The sequence below is a fragment of the Cynocephalus volans genome, unplaced genomic scaffold (genome assembly GCF_027409185.1).
Source record: "Cynocephalus volans isolate mCynVol1 unplaced genomic scaffold, mCynVol1.pri scaffold_35, whole genome shotgun sequence".
Lineage (NCBI taxonomy): Eukaryota > Metazoa > Chordata > Mammalia > Dermoptera > Cynocephalidae > Cynocephalus > Cynocephalus volans.
The window spans coordinates 1,279,437-1,300,632 of record NW_026902463.1 but is presented as its reverse complement, the minus strand read 5'-3'; the positions used below and the strand labels follow the sequence as shown (position 1 = coordinate 1,300,632).

General features: G+C 45.2%; 1 protein-coding gene across 1 annotated transcript in view; it reads right to left on the bottom strand.

Moving 5' to 3' along the window:
• Window positions 1-3,184: 3,184 nt before the first annotated feature.
• LOC134369083 (histone-lysine N-methyltransferase PRDM9-like) overlaps window positions 3,185-21,196 on the bottom strand; it is a 31,035-nt gene continuing 13,023 nt past the window's right edge. The window contains exons 3-8 of the mRNA XM_063085265.1: window positions 18,129-18,332; window positions 17,653-17,720; window positions 16,323-16,516; window positions 13,835-14,069; window positions 3,701-3,774; window positions 3,185-3,528 (exon numbers count right to left, since the gene is read on the bottom strand). Coding sequence (XP_062941335.1) covers window positions 3,185-3,528; window positions 3,701-3,774; window positions 13,835-14,069; window positions 16,323-16,516; window positions 17,653-17,720; window positions 18,129-18,332 — 1,119 coding nt within the window. The remainder of the gene's footprint in view (window positions 3,529-3,700; window positions 3,775-13,834; window positions 14,070-16,322; window positions 16,517-17,652; window positions 17,721-18,128; window positions 18,333-21,196) is intronic.

Here is a 21,196-nt window from a genome sequence, read left to right as displayed (position 1 = left end):
ATAAGTTGAAGCCCTAACCCCCAGTAGCTCAGAATGTGACTATATGTGGTCTCACGGTGATAAAATGAGGTTGTTAGGCCTGGCCCTAATTCAATGTCCTGTTCTTATAAGAAGAGGGAATTTGGGCACAAAGAAAGGATGCTTGTACACAGTGAAAAGACCACGCGAGGACACAGGGAGAAGAGGGCCTCACGAGAAACTGGCCCTGCCACACCTCGATCTTGGCCAGGACTGTGAGAGGATAGAGCTCTGCTGCTGAAGCCCTGTTCTTGGTATTTTGTTATGGCAGCCCTGACAAACTCGTACAGGCAGGAACATATACTCTCTCTGTTCTTCTGACAAAGAAACTGAGGCACAGAGTGTTACCAACCGGCCAGGCTTGCCCTGCCCTCTCGCATTAAACAAATGACCTCGAAGTCCAAAAGCTGATGCACGGATTGGAAGGTTTATTCAGATTACACGTACTCAACTAAATGTCTAACCAAGCAAACAAACAAAGAGAAAAGAGGAGCAGTGGAACCAGTTCAGCCTAGACCCAATCGGCAGGGCCAACCTACCCCATTAACAAGAATTGATAAAAGAAGTTCTCCCCCTTGCTTTCAGCATAAAGAAGAAAAGTACCAACTAGATTTAAATCAAAAAAACAAAGCATAACCAGGAGCCCTCCACGGTGCACCTGCACAGACGTGGATACAATCCAAGCAAACAGAACAGGTCTCGGAAAGTCAGAGAAAGGTAAAGATAATAAAGCATTGCCTTGTCAGAACTTAGGACAGGGACTCCAGGAGAGATCTGCCAGCAGCAGAGACATGGGAGCAAAATAGTCCCAGTGGCCACTTGCCTCTTGCAGCTGGAGTCCTCTCCGATGCCCTCCCAATTTTTGCCAGTGATTAAATTAGGAAATCGGATTCCAAAGTCATAGAAATGAATCATGTACCCAGCAGTAAAGCAAGCAGCGCTTTATGAAAAGAGGAGATGGACTTATTCATGAGGGGGGTAGCAACAGTAATTTAGCCCCCCCAGGGGAGCTGCTCAGGGTCTTTTTATAGGAAAGGAGTTAAGGGGTGGCAGGCAGCATCACTGGAGGTGGTCAGTTCTGTTCTTCCTGGTTGTGTCATGAGTGCATGCTCAGTAGGCAGTGCTGTTCATCATTGTCACCCCAGGAGGGTCATTGTAGCAGTCACCTTGATACTTTGTGCACAGGTGAGAATTCCTAAAGCGGTCTTAGGTTAATCTGTAACTTTTACAATTGTAGTAAACAAGCCTTGGGAAGGGTTTTTTCCACTCAGGAAATATCTGTTTCCTGTCTTATGTCAGTCTGTTTTGTCAGGGCAGCCCATGGGGTAATCATTTGCCCAGAGGGGTCTCATGACTGAGGAGTGGAAAAGTAACGAAGTGTCTTCTGCAGGGAAAATGGAGTCAGTTTGGTTGCAGGCTTAGCCTTACTCTGTTTCAAGAGAGGTTTAGTGACTTAGCTCACGTGGTCAGGACCCGACAGAAACGAGGCCTCTCTCTGCAGCACACACACTCTGGGGTGCTGTGCTGCGCTTCCTTAGACTCCCTGGAAAAATGTGATTCCTCAGTGCACCCTCAGTGTGCAGGAGCGTGAGTGTGGAGATAAAACCCGTTTCAACCATCTTAAGCAAATGGGCACAAGGCGGAGGAGTATTGGATATGTTGGGGAAGGAATGAAGGACCAAGCCCAGAAGCGAGAGACAGACCAGGCCGCAGAGATAGCTGGGTGCGGACTGGATGCACTGGGCTTTGTCTCCTCTCCCCGCTGCACCCTCGGAGGAAGAACTGGCTCTTCTCCCATCACAGAGCATGTGCCACACCTCACAGTCTGTGACGAGGTAGATTGATTTAGCTAATGCCATTTTTACTGTTCAAAAAGTGTCCTTGTTTGAACCCACCCCCCAACACCTATGGTGAAAATTGAAGTTTAAAAATTGTCCTGTTCTTACACAAATTTTAAATTCTGCCTGCCTTTGCTGTTTCCCGCCTATGCTGTCCCTGACTAATAAAACCAAGAGCTGTTTCTGGATGTATCTAGACAACCTGAGGAGGAAACCGCTCTGTGGAAGTTTTTGCTGTCCCTAAGTGATTAACTGGCTTGTCTTGGCTTCTGTAGCCAGCTTGCAGGAGGCCTCAAAAAACCCCCTCCCTCCTCAAACTAGGAGGAAACGTGTGTGACTATATGATAACTTTAAGTGTGTGACTATATGATTTTCTTGCCTGTGTGACAATGTGCCTTTAAAAGACCCTTTCAATTTAAACTCAGGGCTCTTCTCATACCAGAATATCTGGAGAGACAGTTGCCGGTAAAGACCCCCTTTTACAATTCTCAGTTGGACGTTCTGGTTCCTTTTCTGTGCGACAGCCTCACCACAAGTCCAGCTGCGGAGAGACTGGGATCCAGGGTGGTCAGATTCCCAAGTGGCAGATGTCCACTGGCTGCCGCCAGCCCAGCACTGCGGGAGTTGGTGTTTAGTGGGTGCAGAGTCTCAGTCTGGGAGATGAGAGAGTTCTGGAGAGGGACAGTGGTGATGTTTGCATAGCAGTGTGAACGTGCTCAATACCCCTGACCTGGACACTTAGATGGTCAAGATGGTCAGTTCTATGTTACGAATGTTTCACCACAATAAAGATTATTCCTTAGAGAGAGATACTGACGGGTGCACTGAGAGATGGGCTTAGATGGGGCCCACTTGGGTTGGGCCCCAACCTTAAGCCATGCAGCTTGCGTGGCGCCGTGGCTGGGCGCTCGCAGGCGTCAGTGGCATGGCCAGGGAGGTCAGTCCCCAGCCCAGGATGGCGCAGGCAGCAGAAAGGCGTCCTGGCGAGGGATCATCCCGGGGCTGTCCAGGGCCAGGGGACCCTCGGGCTGCAGCAGCGAGTAGGACTAATGGTCCCAGAAGGAGCGCGGCTGTGAGGGCGTCGTGTCCATCCATACTCGGGTGGCCAAACGGCAGAGAGCAGGTGTCCGCGAGAGCCCTCTTGACCCGCGGGCGGAGCGGCGGACCCCGGGTCGCGGTGCGTGCGGCCCGTCTCTGGACCCTGCGGGCCGGGTCCACACAGCTGTGGCGTGGCGAAGCCTGGAGCCCGGGAGCCCGGGACCCCGGGCCGCAGCCGCACCGCATAGTGAGCCCCGGGGACGTGTGCCAGGCGTGGTCGGGGGCGGGAGTCAGGACGGGGAGGGAGCCAAGGAGCGACAGGGGCAACCGGGGCGCCGCCCAGGGCCATGCTCTGCCAGAGACTGCGCGACGGCCGCCGTGAGCCTCCCAGCGCCCGGGCACCGCCGCGCGCCCCGGGCCACCTGCTCGCCGGGGCCCAGCAGCCGCGCGGCTACCCCCGTCCAACGCCCCGCTCTCTGCCGGCGCCACCCCGCCCACCCGCCACACCCGTCACCGCTCGGCTCCACTCGGTCCCATCCGCCACCGCTTGGCTCCACCCGCCACCGCTCGACTTCACTCGCCACCGTCCGGCTCCGCTTGGTCCCATCCGCCAGCATTCGGCTCAGATGGCAGCCTGAGGGTGGGGTGCAGGTGTAGGTACTGCAGAGCGACAGCTGAGGGGCAGGTGTTGGTGCAGCAGAGTGACAGCTGGGGTGCAGGTGTAGGAAGTGGGCAGCTGGCAGACGGGAGGTTTGCCCCTACTTTAGGTGGTTCCCGAGTGTCCACCTTCTGACTGCATCCTTCACCCTCTCCGCGAGCCAGACGGAGCCTCTCAGCAGGTGGGAAGCCGAGCGTGCAGGGCGTCAGCAGTCCAGGGGATCTGCCATCACCGGACAGGGGCTACCTCAGCAGAGCTTGAGCCACGACGCCAGGTGTAGTGGATCGAATCATGCCCCCCGCCAACTCATTGCAGCTTGAATTGTGTCCCCCAAGTTTTATGAATTAGAAACTTAGGGAGGTCAAGATGGCGGAAGAGGAGAGGTGCCTGCCGCTTTTCCGCCACCAGTAGAAGCAGCCTGAGGCCCGCGCTGGATGCAGCTGTAGCAGAGTCAGCGCAAAGGAACGGCTTCGAAAGGGTGTCTTTACCCTGCCGAGGACCGGGAATCTTCCCCCAACGCAAGCAAGGGACCCCCCGGTTCGCCGCAGCCCGCGTCTCAGCCGCAGCCGCAGAAGTGGAAACATGGAGGCCTGAACAGCGTGTGTCACCCCAGGCTGCAGCGGTGACCACAGCTTCTGACCCCCACCCCCCGCCTCCACCTGCCCGTCCCTGGAGCTGGAAGCAATTCAACTGGCGGCCGAGAAAGGGAGACGTCCAGTGGGAGAGGCAGAATTTCCATGGAGACCACATGCCCTGCAGGGCCGCCACTGCGTGATCCAACTGGTAGGCTTCACAGCTGCCACCCAGCTTCATTCCCAGCTCAGCCCAGTGCATACAAAGCGGGGAGACGTCTGGCAGGGGAGGCGGGAACTCCACAGGGTCCACGCTGCTGCTGCACAATCCAGCAGCAGGTAGGCTTCACCACCGCCACCCGGCTCCATCCCAAGCCCCGCCTAGCGCACACAGGGCAGGGAGACATCCTGCAGGGGAAGGGGAAGCTCTGCAGAGTCCACACGCTCTGCGGTGCCTCGGTGCATCCCAGCAGCCCGGAACAGAGCACACAGGAACAGGGAGTCACTGAGGTAGCAATACCAAATTGGCAACCACAGCAACATCTTAGTCAGTCAATAGTGCCAAACCTGTGGACTGTGAAACCCCCTGCCACAATGAATAAACAACAAAGAAAAGATAGAAATACAAAAAATCAAGAAAGTACACCACCAAAAGATAATAAATCTCAAGCTCTAGATCCTATAGAACAAGAAGCCCTTGAAGTGACTGACAAGGAATTTCAAGTGATAATTCTGAGGAAACTGAATGAGATACAAGAAAACTCAGGTAGACATCATGATGAAATGAGGAAAAGTATACAGGACCTGAAAGAGGAAATGTACAAGGAAATCAATGCCCTGAAAAAATATGTAGCAGAACTTGCCGAACTGAAGAAGTTATTCAGGGAAATAAAAAACACAATGGAGAGCTTAACCAACAGGCTTGTGGAACTTGAAGAGAGAACCTCTGAACTTGAAGATGGGCTGTTTGAAATAACACAAGCAGACAAAAAAAAAAAAAAAAGAAAGAAAGAAAGAAAGAAAGAAAGAAAAAAGAATCAAAGGCATTGAAGAAAATCTGAGAGAGATATCAGATAACCTTAAGCGCTCAAATATCCGACTCATGGGTATTCCAGAAGGGGAGGAAAAAGGAAATTGCATTGAAAACATATTCAACAAAATAGTAGCAGAAAACTTCCCAGGTATAGGAAAAGTCACAGATCTTCAGATCCAGGAAGCTCAACGATCTCCAAATGTATTCAACTCAAAAAGGCCTTCTCCAAGACACGTTATAGTCAAATTGGCAAAACTCAAAGACATAGAGAGAATCTTAAAAGCTGCAAGAGAGAAGCATCAAATCATCTATAAGGGAGCCCCAATCAGACTAACATCAGACTTTTCATCACAAACCCTAAAAGCCAGAAAGGAAAGGGATGATATATTCAAAACACTAAAAGAGAGATTGCCAGCCAAGAATACTCTACCCTGCAAGGCTATCCTTCCGAAATAAAGGGCAAATAATATATTTCTCAGATAAACATAAACTGCGGGAGTTCACCACCACACGACCACCCTTACAAGAAATCCTCAAGGGAGTACTGAGTTTGGTTCCTGAAAAATAACTACCACTGCCATAAAAACCCAAGAAAAATCTAAAGCCACTAGTATAATACAAATGGCATTCATGAAGAGAAAACAAACAAACAAAAAGGCTATCTACAACCTAACGAACCAAGAAACACAGAAAACAAACAGTAAATCAGAAAGCAAGGAACAAAAGACACTGAAGCCAACCAAACAACAATCAACAAGATGCTAGGAATAAACCAACACTATTCAATAACAACTCATAATGTAAAAGGCTTAAATTCCCCAATCAAAAGACACAGACTTGCTGACTGGATTAAAAAGGAGGACCCAACTATACGCTGCCTTCAAGACACCCACCTCACCTATAAAGACTCACATAGACTAAGAGTGAAAGGATGGGAAAAGATTTACCATGCAAACAGAAAAGAAAAAACGAGCTGGAGTAGCTATTCTTATATCTGACAAAGTAGACTTTAAACTAAAAACCATAAAAAGAGATGACGAGGGAACTATATAATGATAAAAGGACTGATCCATCAAGAAGACATAACAATCATAAATATGTATGGACCCAATGTTGGAGCAGCCAGATTTATAAAACAAACTCTATTAGACCTAAAGAAGGAAATAGACACTACTACCATAATAGCAGGGGACCTGAACACCCCACTGTCAATATAGGACAGATCATCTAGGCAAAGAATCAGCAGAGAAGCACAAGATCTAAAAAATACTCTAGACCAGTTGGACTTGGCAGATATCTACAGAACATTCCACCCAACAACCTCAGAATATTCATTCTTCTCATCAGCACATGGATCATTCTCCAGGATAGATCACATATTGGGTCATAAATCAAGTCTCAACAAATTCAAAAAAATTGGAATTATCCCATGTATTTTCTCAGACCATAATGGATTAAAACTAGAAATCAATAACAAACGAAATTCTGGAAACTACACAAACACATGGAAATTAAACCGTATTCTACTTAATGACATATGGGTCCAAGAAGAAATCAAGCAGGAAATCAAAACATTTATTGAAACTAATGAAAATAATGATACATCATTATTATTATCCCAAAACCTGTGGGATACGGCAAAAGCGGTATTAAGGGGGAAATTTATTGCATTAAATGCTCACCTCAGAAGAATGGAAAGATGGCAAGTGAACAACTTTACACTTCACCTTAAAGATCTAGAAAAACAAGAACAATCCAAACCTAAAGTTCGCAGACGGAAAGAAATCATTAAGATCAGAGCAGAACTTAATGAAATTGAAACCCAAAAAACAATACAACAGATCAATGAATCAAAAAGTTGGTTTTTTGAAAAGATAAATAAAATTGACAAACCATTAGCATGGCTAAAAAAAAAAAAAAAAAAAGGAAGAGAGAAGATTCAGATAACAAAAATTAGAAATGAAAAAGGTGATATTACAACTGATTCATCTGAAATACAAGGAATCATTCAAGACTACTATAAACAACTATACACCAACAAGTTTGAAAATCTGGAGGAAATGGATAAATTTCTGAACACACACCAGCTCCCAAAACTGAGCCATGAAGATACAGAAAATCTGAACAGACCAATAACAATAAAGGAGATTGAAGCTGTTAGCAGAAAGCTCCCAACAAAGAAAAGCCCAGGACCAGATGGATTCACAGCAGAATTTTACCAAACATTCAAAGAGGAATTGACACCAATTCTTTACAGACTATTCCAAAAGATTGAAACAGACGCAAGTCTCCCTAACTCTTTCTATGAAGCAAACATCATCCTGATACCAAAACCAGGTAAAGACATAACCAGAAAAGAAAACAACAGGCCGATATCCTTGATGAATATAGATGCAAAAATCCTCACTAAAATACTAGCAAACAGAATACAGCAACACATATGTAAAATTATTAACTACAATCAAGTGGGATTCATCCAGGGATGTAAGGTTTGTTCAACTTATGCAAATCAATAAATGTGATACACCATATTAATAAAATCAAACACAAGGACCATATGATCATCTCTGTAGATGCTGAAAAAACATTTGATAAAATTCAACACTCATTCATGACAAAGACCCTCTATAAGTTAGGTATAGAGGGAAAGCATCTCAAAATAATTAAAGCCATATATAATAAACCCACTGCCAATATCATCCTGAATAGGGAAAAGCTGAAAGCTGTTCCTTTAAGAACAGGAACTAGACAAGGATGCCCACTCTCACCACTCCTATTCAACATAGTGTTGGAAGTACTAGCCAGAGCAATCAGAGAAGAGAAGGAAATAAAGGGCATCCAGATTGGAAAAGGTGAAGTCAAACTGTCCCTGTTTGCAGATGACATGACCCTATATATCGAACAGCCTAAAGCCTCTACAATAAAAAAAAAAAAAAAAAAAAACAAACAAAAAAAACTCTTGGAGGTGATAAATTACTTCAGCACAGTAGCAGGATACAAAATCAACACACAAAAATTAGGAGCATTTCTATTCTCCAATAGTGAACATGCAGAAAGAGAAATCAAGAAAGCCTGCCCATTTACAACAGCCACCAAAAAAAATAAAATACTTAGGAATTGAGTTAACCAAGGATGTGAAAAATCTCTATAATGAGAACTACAAACCACTGCTGAGAGAAATTAGAGAGGATACAAGAAGATGGAAAGATATCCCATGCTCTTGGATTGGAAGAATCAACATAGTGAAAATGTCCATACTACCCAAAATGATATACAAATTTAATGCAGTCCCCATCAAAAGTCCAATGACATTTTTCTCAGAAATGGAAAGAACTATCCAGAAATTTACGTGGAATAACAAAAGACCACGCATAGCCAAAGCAAAGCTGAGCAAAAAAAAATAAAGCTGGAGGCATAACACCACCTGACTTTAAACTATACTACAAAGCTATAATAACCAAAACAGTATGGCACTGGCATAAAAACAGACACACTGATCAATGGATTAGAATTGAGAATCCAGAAATCAACCCACACACCTACAGCTATCTGATCTTTGACACAGGCACCGAGCCTATACTCTGGGGAAGAGACTGCCTCTTTAGCAAATGGTGCTGGGAGAACTCGATATCAATATGCAGGAGAATGAAACTAGACCCACAGCTTTCACCATACACTAAAGTCAACTCAAAATTCATTAAAGAATTAAATACACACCCTGAAACAATAAAACTTCTTAAAGAAAACATAGGAGAGACACTTCAGGAAATAGGACTGGACACAGACTTCATGAATATGACCCCCAAAGCACGGGCAACCAAAGGAAAAATAAACAAATGGGATTATATCAAACTAAAGAGCTTCTGCACAGCAAACGAAACAATTAACAGAGTTAAAAGACAACCAACAGAGTGGGAGAAAATATTTGCAAAATATACATCTGACAAAGGATTAATATCCAGAATATACAAGGAACTCAAACAACTTTACAAGAAAAAAACAAGCAACCCAATTAAAAAATGGGCAAAAGAGCTAAGTAGGCATTTCTCTAAGGAAGATATACAAATGGGCAACAGACATATAAAAAAATGCTCAACATCACTCAGCATCCGGGAAATGCAAATCAAAACTACACTGAGATACCATCTCACCCCAGTTAGGATGGCTAAAATCCAAAAGACTCTGAACAATAAATGCTGGCGAGGTTGCGGAGAAAAAGGAACTCTCATACATTTTTGGTGGGACTGCAAAATGGTGCAGCCTCTATGGAAAATGGTATGGAGGTTCCTCAAACGATTCCAGATAGATCTTCCATATGACCCAGCTATCCCACTGCTGGGAATATACCCAGAGGGATGGAAATCATCAAGTCGAAGGTATACCTGTTCCCCAATGTTCATTGCAGCACTCTTTACAATAGCCAAGAGTTGGAACCAGCCCAAATGTCCATCATCGGATGAGTGGATACGGAAAATGCAGTATATCTACACAATGGAATACTACTCTGCTATAAAAAGGAATGAAATAGTGCCATTTGTAACAACATGGATGGACCTTGAGAGAATTATATTAAGTGAAACAAGTCAGGCACAGAAAGAGAAATACCACATGTTCTCACTTATTGGTGGGAGCTAAAAATAGATAAATAAATTCACACACACACACGCAAAAAAAAAAAAAAAACGGTGTGTGGGGGGAGATATAATAGCTATAATTCCTTGAAGTTGATACGATGAGCAAACAGAAAGGACATTGTTGGGAGGGAGAGGGGAGAGAGAGGAGGGAGGGAGTTTTCAGTAATGGGCCACAATAATCAACAACATTGTATATTGACAAAATAAAATTAACAAAATAAATAAATAAATAAATAAACTTAGCCCCCACTCTGACTGTTAAGAGGGTGGGAAATCCTATTATGGTAATTGAAAGGTGGAGCCTTAAAGAGGTGACTGGATTGTAGGACCATGCAGTAGTAAATGGATTAAAAATGGTGCTCAGGGGCGTGTTTCTGAGGGCTTTAAAAGAAGAGGAGAGCCTGACTCTCTCTCTCTCTCTCTGTCTTGCTTCCTCCCACCATGTGATCTGCTGGTACCCGCCAGCTGCTGCTGCTTTTCCTCCATGAGTAGAAGCAGCCGGAGGCCTGTGCCAGATGCAGCTGTCCCAGAATCCTAAGCCAAATAAAACTCTTTCCATTATAAATTATCCAGTCTCAGGTATTCTGTTACAGCAACACAAAAATGGGCTAATACACCAGGGTCTGTGACTAAATTTTGCCACAGACTGGCTGAGTTCTTGGATAATTTGCCAAGAAATGGAGACTTTTATGTAAGTGTGCTTATGTACAAATACATATACACCTCTATATATCTCTCTCACCGTATAAATATCTCACTATATATCTCTCACTGTGTATCTCTCATTATATAAAAACCTTACTATTTATTTATTTCATTATGTATCTCTCACTGTATAATCCTCTCATTATACGCATATCTCACTATATAAACATCTCACTATAAAAATATCTCACTATATATCTCACTATATAAATATCTCAGCATATCTCACTTTACATCTCTCACTGTATATCTCTCATTATACACACAATCGAACTCTCTTCTCTCATGTTCTTTTCCATCTATCACAATATTATCGATGTCACTGGCTACAAGAAGCAGCAGTCACTGGCTGCTTCTGACCTTAATTGGGTAGACACACATGGTGTTTAGGACAATGTCAGGCCGATGTCCTCAGTGTCAGCTCTCTGCAGGTCATCAGCTGGGGGACACTTGGGTGACTTCTGAGATGTGCTGACCATTCCTGCCCATCTCCAGGCACCACGGGTACATTGCTGAGGGTCAGACTGGACAATGGGTAGATTGTGGTGACAAGACCCACCCAGGGCAATCTGGGTGCCCAGACACCTCAATCCCAACACCTGGCATGGTCCAGTGACTGCCATCCCTGGCTGCACTGCAGACACTCTCGGGATGCTTCTTTTTCATTCTGGCTAGTTGATTTGAAATTCTTATGTGGTCGTCATAGGGTTCAGGGCTACCTGTGATCCAGGTGGAGGCCCCTTCTCAGTCTGGCTTCCACTCTCATCTACTGAAAGGAAACAAGCAATGTAGACAGGGTTTAATTCCCTGTTGGAAAGCAAGATGCAGACAGAAGTTTTGAGAAATGGTTCCAGGTCCAGAGCTGTGTGGCCCCCCATCCCCACCCCAACACCCCAGGGCTCTGTGAACCCATGGGGGTGGGTTCGTTCTGTTGATGGGAACTGTAGGGACAGAGACGCCAGTATTGCACGGGTTAATGTTAGGATTATGCCTCGAGGTTTAGGGCTGGATATCATGGTTGTGGTCAGGGTTGGTTCTCAGGTAACCTCAAACCCTTCCTTAACTTGAAAGGGCTGAGGACAGTGTTTCCTGTACTCAGTTGCATTTTTCTAGGATCCCAATTTGCTCCAGCACTTGTTTAAAATTCCCCATATTACCTTGTAATATGTCCAGTGCAGTCAGTCTCCAGCACGTTGTTTCAATCCTGTAACCCTCAACAGGCAGGTGGATGTTTCGTCAACCTTTGATTTCCTTCCTCAGCATTCTGAGCACATCAGGACAGCCACGACACATCTGCAGGGATTACTTTTAGCACTTTTCTTAGAGGACTTAAATGCTGTTTTCGAGACTCTGGGTTTCATCACAACTTCATTGCTTGTGATGCACTTGCCAACTCCAGGTCAGCCTGTTGTTTTTCTGTGAACTCACCACCTCTCTCTCTGTCAACAGCAGAATCTGATCAGAAATTGGCTCCCACGTCGAATGCTGTATGCCAGTCACAGCCCTGAGGGAAAGAGGTCTTCAAGTCTGAACCTGTGGGCTGTCCACCTAGCTCCCTGGAGCTGTGCCTGGACAGGGCCTTGAGACCTATGGGGCCTCCATGTTGGGCAGTGCCCCCAATGCTCAGAGCCCACCCGGCACAGGATCAGTAGCTTTCTCCCCAGTGCCCACCGGCCTCTCACTGAAGACACACTCAGTCTGTGCAGAGACATGGTTTTCTTCTCTGTGTGAGGATTCACTCCCAGAAGGGACCAGGGGCAGAAGGAGGAGCAGTGGAGGGGGCACCATCCCCTTCTCCCCCCTGCTCCTCTGTGGAACCCTGGCCCTGGACACCAGCCTTTTATACCCCATCCCAAGCTCCCCAGCTTCAGACAGGTCACAGTGGAGTCCCCAAAAGGTTACTCCCATGACTCCATCCATCTACCACCTCCTAGAGCATTCTCCTCCTGGGTACCTGCCCAGGCAGATTTGTCCCATGACTCCTTCCCTTCTCCAGGCCCCACCTCCCTCTCCCCAATTCCAGAGACTTCATTTTACAGGTGGGACGTTTGGGTCTGGGGGAGATGACCTACCTAGGAGCATATGCAAATTATATGTCGGGCAGCCTCAGACCAAGACCGCAGTGGTCTCCTCCCACGACCCTCACGCTGTTTCCAGGAGCTGGAGGATCAGGGACCAAGAGCCCACAGCTGGGGAGGGCTCTGTGATTACAGGGTTTGGGCCCACCCCACCACCGAAGCCCTGCTCTGTAAACATGCCCCAGATCCTGGGGCTGCAATTGCCCCCTCTGCTATGATGCCTGATACCCAGCCTAAGACTGGACCCATAGAGAAGGGGTTGGGGGCTCGGCGAACTGGTTTCCTGACTCCTTTTCCTTGTCTCTTGAGTTCCCACTCACGTCCCTGCCTGGCTTCTTCCTCTAAGGCTACAGAGATCAGAGGAAACAGGAAAGGCCACGGGGGTGCTGGTGGAGGCGGGCCCCTCCTGGCCCATCTCAGTCTCCATGTCCTCCCCTGGTTCTCTCCCTGGGCCCAGGAGGTGATTTAAGCAGGGCTTGGTTCCCATGAGACCCAGCTGAGAGTCCAAGTTCTCCGTGGCCTCCTGGACTCTCCCACCTTTGGGACTGAGAACAAGGTACACAGCCTGCACTGTAGCTTTGTCTGGGGATGATGTTTATTGGAACAGGAGGCCAGAAGGACATGGAGGGGAGCCAAGTGGGACATGGAGGGGATCCGCACCCGTCCACAGACCATGAACCCTTAAGGAACCCCTGCCTCCCACATTTTCTGCCTCATCTCTGGTCATGAAAATGGAGGGTGTGTTTGATCGGTCACATCTGTCTCTACACTCCTGGGGAATATGAGAGGTCAAGAGAAGTTCTCTGAAGTTCCCTCAGTGCTGGGTTGTGGAGGTGTGTGGTGGCCACACACTCTCTGTTGAGATGTGGTTTTACTGCTGACTCACTTGCCCTTCCTGCAAACATAGGGCTTCTCCCCTGTGTGTGTCCTCTGGTGTCGCATGAGGTGTGACTTACAGCCAAAGCCTCTCCCACACTCCCGGCAAACATAGGGCTTCTCCCCTGTGTGTGTCCTCTGGTGTCAGATGAGGCCTGACTTGTTACTGAAGCCTCTCCCACACTCTCCACACTTGACTTTTGCAATTCTTGAGATTCTTACCCCCACAGATAACTTGCCTCTGTTCTCTGGATTCACCTTCTGGCCTGTTCTGGACTCTTCTTCCATCTCACTCTCCCTAGAACTCCCCATTTGGCCTTTGGGCGGGCTGGAAAATGTGCTTGAAATCCTCCTGTGCCTTGTCCTCTTATATAAGGGTTGGACCTTTCTTTGGCCTCTTGACCTTCGGCCTCATCATTCCAGCTGTGTGGATCAGGATGTTGCTGCTCCTGATTCTGACCCACTGCACAGAGATCTCCTGGCTGGAGATGTTCTCTTGCAGATGTCTCTGGGAAGGTTGGAGAGGAGTGATTGTGTTCCACATGTTGCCTGAGGAATTTCTGACTGGAGAAGGCCAGAGGGCATGAAGAACAAGGGTGGATCTCTGGCTTTGGTTCCGCTGAAAGAAGAAGGTTTTGGTCAGGGGAGGTGTAGACAACTGGGCCATCTGCTTTGTTGTATAGTAAGGCCTGCTCCACTAATCATTCCTCATGTGTTAATACAAGCTGTCTCCCACCAAGCATTCCTTTACAGTCTATTTTTCATTCTGTTTTTGTTTACTACATCTTCCTCAGAAATCTAGAAAGCCCACATCAAGGGCCTTGTCTATGGATCAGCCAAACCAGGGACCTTCAATAGCATCAGAGGCAGCTTCAGTCTTTATACAGAAGGAACTGCAGTGACTTCCCCCCCACACACACTACAATTATCTTCTAGGTCATATCATATCCTCTTCTCTCCCTAATCTCTGGGTACTTTTCCTGATAGAGCATCTGCAGCTATTTTATTCTACTGAGAAATAATAACTCTGGATTACATAGATGGAGATAGAGTTTGGATGTGTTGTCCCCCCAAAACTCATGTGAAAATCTGATCCCCAATATGGCAGTGTTGGGAGCTGTTTGAATCATGGGGGCAGATCCCTCATGAATGAATTACTGTTCTCCCCGGAAGGTGGCAGTAGTGAGTGAGTTCTCACTCTATTAGTTCCCATGAGGGCTGGTTGTTTAAAAGACCCTAGCACCTCCCCCACCTCTTTCTCTTGCTTCCTCTTGCTGCTTGTACCCGCCAGCTGCCTACCACTTTCCACCATGAGTAGAAGCAGCCTGAGGCTCATGCCAGGTGCAGCTATCCCAGAATCATAAGCTAAATAAACCTCTGTTCTTTATAAATTATCCAGTCTCAGGTATTGTGTTATAGCAACACGAAAAGGGGCTATTATGGATGGACTCATCCTTAGTGACTTTTGTTATGAGGGGAAAAGGATCTAGTAAGTCAGGAACCACTTCGTTTGGAGATGCACAAATGTAGAAGGCAGTGTAGAGTTAAAGAGCATGTGTAAGTACACCTGAGTTTGAGTCTCCCCAGTCAAAGACATTTAATTGAGGACTCTTGTGTACCGGGTTCTCCATCAGGAAGTGGGATTCAGAGTGGTCCAGGCCCCCTTGAGTAAAGGACTCTGGTTCCTGCTGCCTAAACTAGATTATGGATTGCTTCCATCTCAGTGTCCACAAATCATAAAATAAAGATATGTTCTTCCTTGGGTGACACATCAAGTATTCCTACTTGAGGTATTTCATTCAGTCTTAACACATTTCAAATTTAATAGGAAGTTCTGTTTTAATTGTATCCCTAATCAGACTTCTTTCCTCCTGACTCCCATCTTTATCCAACCCACCATCCTCTCTTACCTGGAGACTGATGTGGCGTCTGAGGGGATTACACACTGCAGATTATTTTCTGAAAATTAACTCAAATTCCACAATTGTTTCCATCTCAGGAAAATCCCCAGTGTCTTGGCAGGAATCATGGGCCCTATATGTCCAGGCTTCTGTGTATCTCTCTGACCTCTGCTCTCTTCTCTGCTTCCTTCACCTGGGTGGTCTCAGCCATTCCTCAAACACCCTCACTCTCTCCTGCCTCAGAGCTGTTGCACGAGCTGCTCCTTCTGCCTGGAGACATTTGAGCACAACTCTGCACCTCTCAAATGTTATGTCCTGAGAGGAACCTTCCCTCATGTTCCCTGCCATACCCTCCCTCCCCTCATGATGATCTCTAGGCACTTTTCTGGCTTAGTTTTCTTGAAAGCATGAATGACTATCTCATTTTATGCACATGCCTGTGTGTGTCTGCGTGTTTCCCTAACTCACATGTCAGCTGCTCAATAGCACTTATTCTGATCATCTTGTTCTATCCATATTTCCTATTCCTCGAACATTGTCTGGCACAGAGTAAGAATTCACATGACAACTAACTTAAATAATGAATGAATGAAAAACAACATATGTATGTTATTTAGAAATACGGAAGAAATTAAGAAATAATTAAAAGAGCCAGAAGAAACTGCCTTGTTGAAACAGCCGGTAGGTGCTTGAGAACTTGTTCTTTGTCTCTAAGCCTGTCAGGACTATAGGTTGTTATATATTTTGCATATAAAGTAGTTAAAAAAATAAAATGAGAACAAAAATTTTAAAATATAAATTGTCCCTAAAAGTCAAATGCATATAAAACAAAGCCTTAATTTCAGAAACACCTGATTTGAAATTTTTCTGACTTCAGACTGCATTTTACTCTACTTAACAGTTGTACCATGAAAATTCCCAAGGAGAATTCTTTCTTTTCTGTCCTTTTTAAAGAATAATGTGGTGCCTACCTCTCCCTGCCGTGAGCTCTTTCTTACACTTGCTGTCCCACTTGATACCCAGCTCCTGGCCATATTCATCCCCGTACCAGACCAGCAGTTCACAGCCCGGCCTGATGACCTGGCAAGTTCGATAGAAGATCTGCCCATGGTATTGAAAGGCCACCAGGTTCTGCTCCTCATCACCCCGGGCACAGTTCACATACCTGGGGTTGAGGCAGACAAAGGGACAGAAAATAACAGGCAGTGAGTCTCCACTACCTGCCAGGGCCATGTTGGGCTTGTCACCAGATGGTCAAGGCCCCCATGCTGTGACTGGCCATGCCGTTACCCTCCTCCAGGAACCTGCTGTTCATACCTAAGCCTCTTTCTCCAAGTCCTGCTTATGGTGCTCATCCTGCCTGGAATGCTTTTCCCCCCTTGCCTACTTAACCATTCTTCAAAGCCCAATTACAGACTTACCTCCACCATGATTGGCCATAAAACACTGACTTCTCACTTCTCTAAACTCTCAATCGATTTCTACTTATACCACAGAATTTGGTGTTTAATCAATCATGTACTCTGCTTCTAGATTAGCTCACATCATTCTATAATCACCCCAAGTCTATCTACTTTTGAAAGACCTTTTTCTAATCTCCCATAGTTTACCCAGGTGCCATTCATCTGCCTCCCTGGGTTCCCATAGAAACTTAGATGTTCCTTTGGCCTAGCACGATAATACACAATAATAACAGCATATCCCTATTCTTATCCTCTAATAAAACAAGAACCTTCATGGAAAGGGGCTGGTCCATGCAGCACAGAGGTCCATGACCACCCTGCAGCTCACTTCTCAGGCTTCAGGTTTTAATTTCACTGAAGCTGGGAAGAATTCCTGTCCTCACAGATTAAAGGTCCCTTGTTTTACATTGTCTTGGCCTTGTGTACTTCTACTATAATCAAATGTTTCATTTATGCTTGCAATAGTCCTTCACAAGGGCATGGGTTGTGTGATCTATTCATGAGATGTACTCCATTTTCTAAACTAGAGTACAGTAAATGCTTAATAAATGCTGATTAGATAAATTAAAGTGTGAATCCAGCATCCCCAATGAATCTAGGCTCCTCAGGGTTTATCCTGGTGCCCCAATTTTGTCTATCATAGAGATTTAGTTTTTTGATTAAAAAATGGTAGTGTTTTTATTTTACCTCTTTTTTCCTGGATGTTCATAATAAGAAAGAACATTGTAAGGGGAGCAGAGAGTGTAAAAACCATCGAGGGAGGCATGCTGAGGAGGAAAGAAGCCGAGCTTGAGAGAGATGAGTGTCCCTGCTGGAACCCGAAACCTATTGGCCTTACCTCATCCAGTTGGCCCGAGATTTGTCCTTTCCATCCACATACTCATAGCAGTTTCTCCCCTTGGTGATCTGAGTTTCAGAAAAATAAGTTAGTCATTTTTGGGTTTGATGGGCAGGTAATAATCAGAATTATTTTATTCTACTGTCATCCATGCATTTGAGCCTGCATGGATTCAGCCGCCAATGGTGACACATGCTGTGTACTCCTCAGCATCATCTACACATCTGAGTTGATTTGTCCCGTCAGAGCTGAGGCACCATAGGGAGAATGCACTTTTTCTGTCTCTGTGCCACTTTTCTCCCACTCACCCACTGACCTTTAAATAGGAGTTCCAGGTTCATGCAAAGACCACTAAGTACACAGATCTAACCATGTTGTCACTATCCATGTTCTAGCATGTAGAAGGTGATGTCCCAACAAAGGCACAGAAGGGATATAGGAAGCCAGAAGACGGGGTTAAGGTAGGCCCTTCTCACCATCCAGGAGTAGCCACTGTTGGCTGCCTCTTCACCTTCTGTGATCTGGCCCTCATAGGGGCCAAAGTGCTGACCCAACGGCAGATCGGATGCCTCATTCCATACTCCAAGCCCGGCCTCAGGGATGCCCGACGGCCCAATTCTCAGCCCAGGGGGCAAAGTGAGGGCTGAGTGGTTGGGATGCCCCTTGTCCACTGCACTGTCCTTTTCAAATGTAGGGTGTCTATATGCCAGTCAGCTGTCGATGAAGTAGTCCTGGCATTGCTCACAATCTGAAGGCAAGAGCAACAGGGATTAGGAAAAGTATAGTGCGTGTTCCTGGATATAAAGAGCTTCAGAAAGAGCCCAGCATTTACATAATTCAGCCTCAATCCTGTACTCCAAGCCACCAGAGTAAAGGAATGATTTGGGTTCAAACAACAAGATAAAATTATTGTACCGGGACATAGCCTTCTCCATGAGTGGGCCAAAAGGGTCACTTACACAGGTAGTCATCATCCTGAGGTTCACAGACCTCTTTGTATGCATGACCCTTTCTCGCAGGCTACACATCTTCATTTCAATCTCCTTTCTCTTGAGTTCTACATTGGAGAAGATTAAGTGAGTGAAGTTAGGAGTCTGGAGTGTTTGTCCCTGTATCGTCATAATATGTGAAATCTCCTACCATCAAATTATTGTCTATCCTTCTACATACTCTGGCTCGCCACCCCTTCACTACCTCTTAACTATTATTTCAGAGAGACTAAGACTCTACACCCACACTGACTACAGATGCATAATTCAATTTTAGTTTCTGGATTCCCAGGATCAGGATTAACTTCCGAAACTTTCTAGTCACAAACCGTTAATTCATGCATGTATTTATCCATAAAATATTTGTTGAAGTTGCATTACATATTAGGCATTGAACAAGGGCAGGGATATACAGTAAGAAAATGTGGTCTCTATTATCACAGATGGATTTATTGGACACCTTGAATGTATATTTATTTTAGTGCTTTTAAACAATATATGAGCCATTGGTCTTTATCTTCATTTTACAGATTAGCATTAATGAGCTCAGAGAATTTATAATGTCTTCCCAAGGTCCAAATGATTCTACGTGGATTATAACAAGTGTGTGACTTCAGAGTTAGTGTTTGTTCTTACATGTTATTCAATACAGCATCTAACTTCTGGTCTCAGCTTAGTCCAGCTTAAGCACAGGTCTATCGAAAGTCTATGCCACATATCTAGACCATACTCATCAACCTTTCTAAAGGACCTAGAGGGAATAAAGTCCCCAAATTATTTTCTCTTACCCAATTTTTCTCTAGAATGCTGTACGGAGGTACTTGCTTCTGCAGGAGGGGACACTCGTTTCCGGGCCTTCTCTGAGTCCCTTGTGTTCAGTAAATCTGTTGTTCCTGACAAATTCTTCAAAATAGATTCATTATTTAACAGTGATCTGGATATTCCCTTTAATGTGAGAATCACATATTAAAAGACAACATACATTTCTTTCGTTCCTTAGGGCTTGCAACCTGTTTTCACATGCATGACTTTAGTTAATGGTTCAACAATCCCTGGAAAAACTTGGAGTGACTGAATACCAGAGAGAAAGGGAAAGGCCTGTGTGGGCAGGACAGTCTTAAGGCTCTTTTGATTCAACTTTCTATATATACATGAGAGCGAGGGAGGGAGAATAATCTGGAAGACTACCTGGAGACTCAACAAGGTCTGTGAAAGAAGGAGGTAGGGGCTTATAGGGAAAAAGAGGGGATCTTCTATGAACTAGGAGACATTTGACAGAAGGAGAAAGGTAGGAAAGCACAGAGGGTACAAAACACATCTGGAGAATGAACAGTGAGGTTGGGAAGAGAAGAAACAGTTGGCATAAAGTTTATCTAGACAACTAAGAGAGTGATGCTAAGAGCTGCAAACTGCCATATCCTGGAAGGGATATTTAACTTTGAAATTGAATTAACTAGTTCCTGTACCAATTCTGCCTAAGTAATGGTGTACTACCAGCTAATTCTATTCACTTTCCCGATCCGTAAATTGGCATACATGCTAATTCTTAATGGTACAGTGAACATGAAATGTAATAACGCTCACCAAAGTGTTTTGAGATTAATAATTTCTCTTATAGTCCTGACATCAATTTTCCTCCTCAACCATCTCTACAGCCAAAATCTAATTCAAAGATATTATCTTCAGCACTCTCTGACCCTGTTACCTCTATTCTAATTTGAAAAATTTGGAATTATTCAGAAAACACTGAGGGGGTCATCAAGGGCTCTGAGTTGGGCCTGGGACTCCTGAGAATAATCAGTTATGGACCAGGCTCTCAAAGAGCTCGTAATACAGAGGTGGCAGGCTATACAAATGATTACAAACAGCATGAGATTTGCCTAGTTCGGGCCCAGAGGAAGGAGCAGTTAACTTCTTCCTACAGGGATGAGCATTTCAAATCAGTACCAGGATACATTTCTACTGAATAGTGTAATATACATGAAGTGCTAAGTCATTCTCCTATCTGTTGTTTCTCAATCAAACTTCAAACTTCTCAGGGCTAGGAGCAGTCTTCTCACATCCGAATGGGTCCCTTATGAGAGAGTAGGAACTATCTCCGTCTTCATCTGGGACCAGGCACAATGTAAATTGATTGTATATTGCCAAGCTCCCCTCAGACTGTCTTAGCGTATCTCTCACTTAGCACATCAGAGAAGAATCAGGTTGAAATAATCAGTCAGATGAATAATGTAAAGGTGTATGAGTAAGGCAGCATGAACTTTACAAAAGAAGAAAGTTTTAATCAGCTCTTAAGTATTTTAGGGAAAGAAGGAGTATTGGATTAGACTGAACCACTACTGACTGTGATGTCAGGCATAATCTAACATTTCTGTACTTCAGTTTTCTCATCCACAAAATGGTTATGCTTATAGTACCAACTTCATAGGGTTGTTGTAAGGTTTGAGTGAGTTTATTCACGTACAATGCTTAAAATAAAGTCTGAAATATTGCAAAAATAAAACAAGCAGTAGTGATTATCATTGCTCTTCTTATTAACTCTTAAAAGGATGATG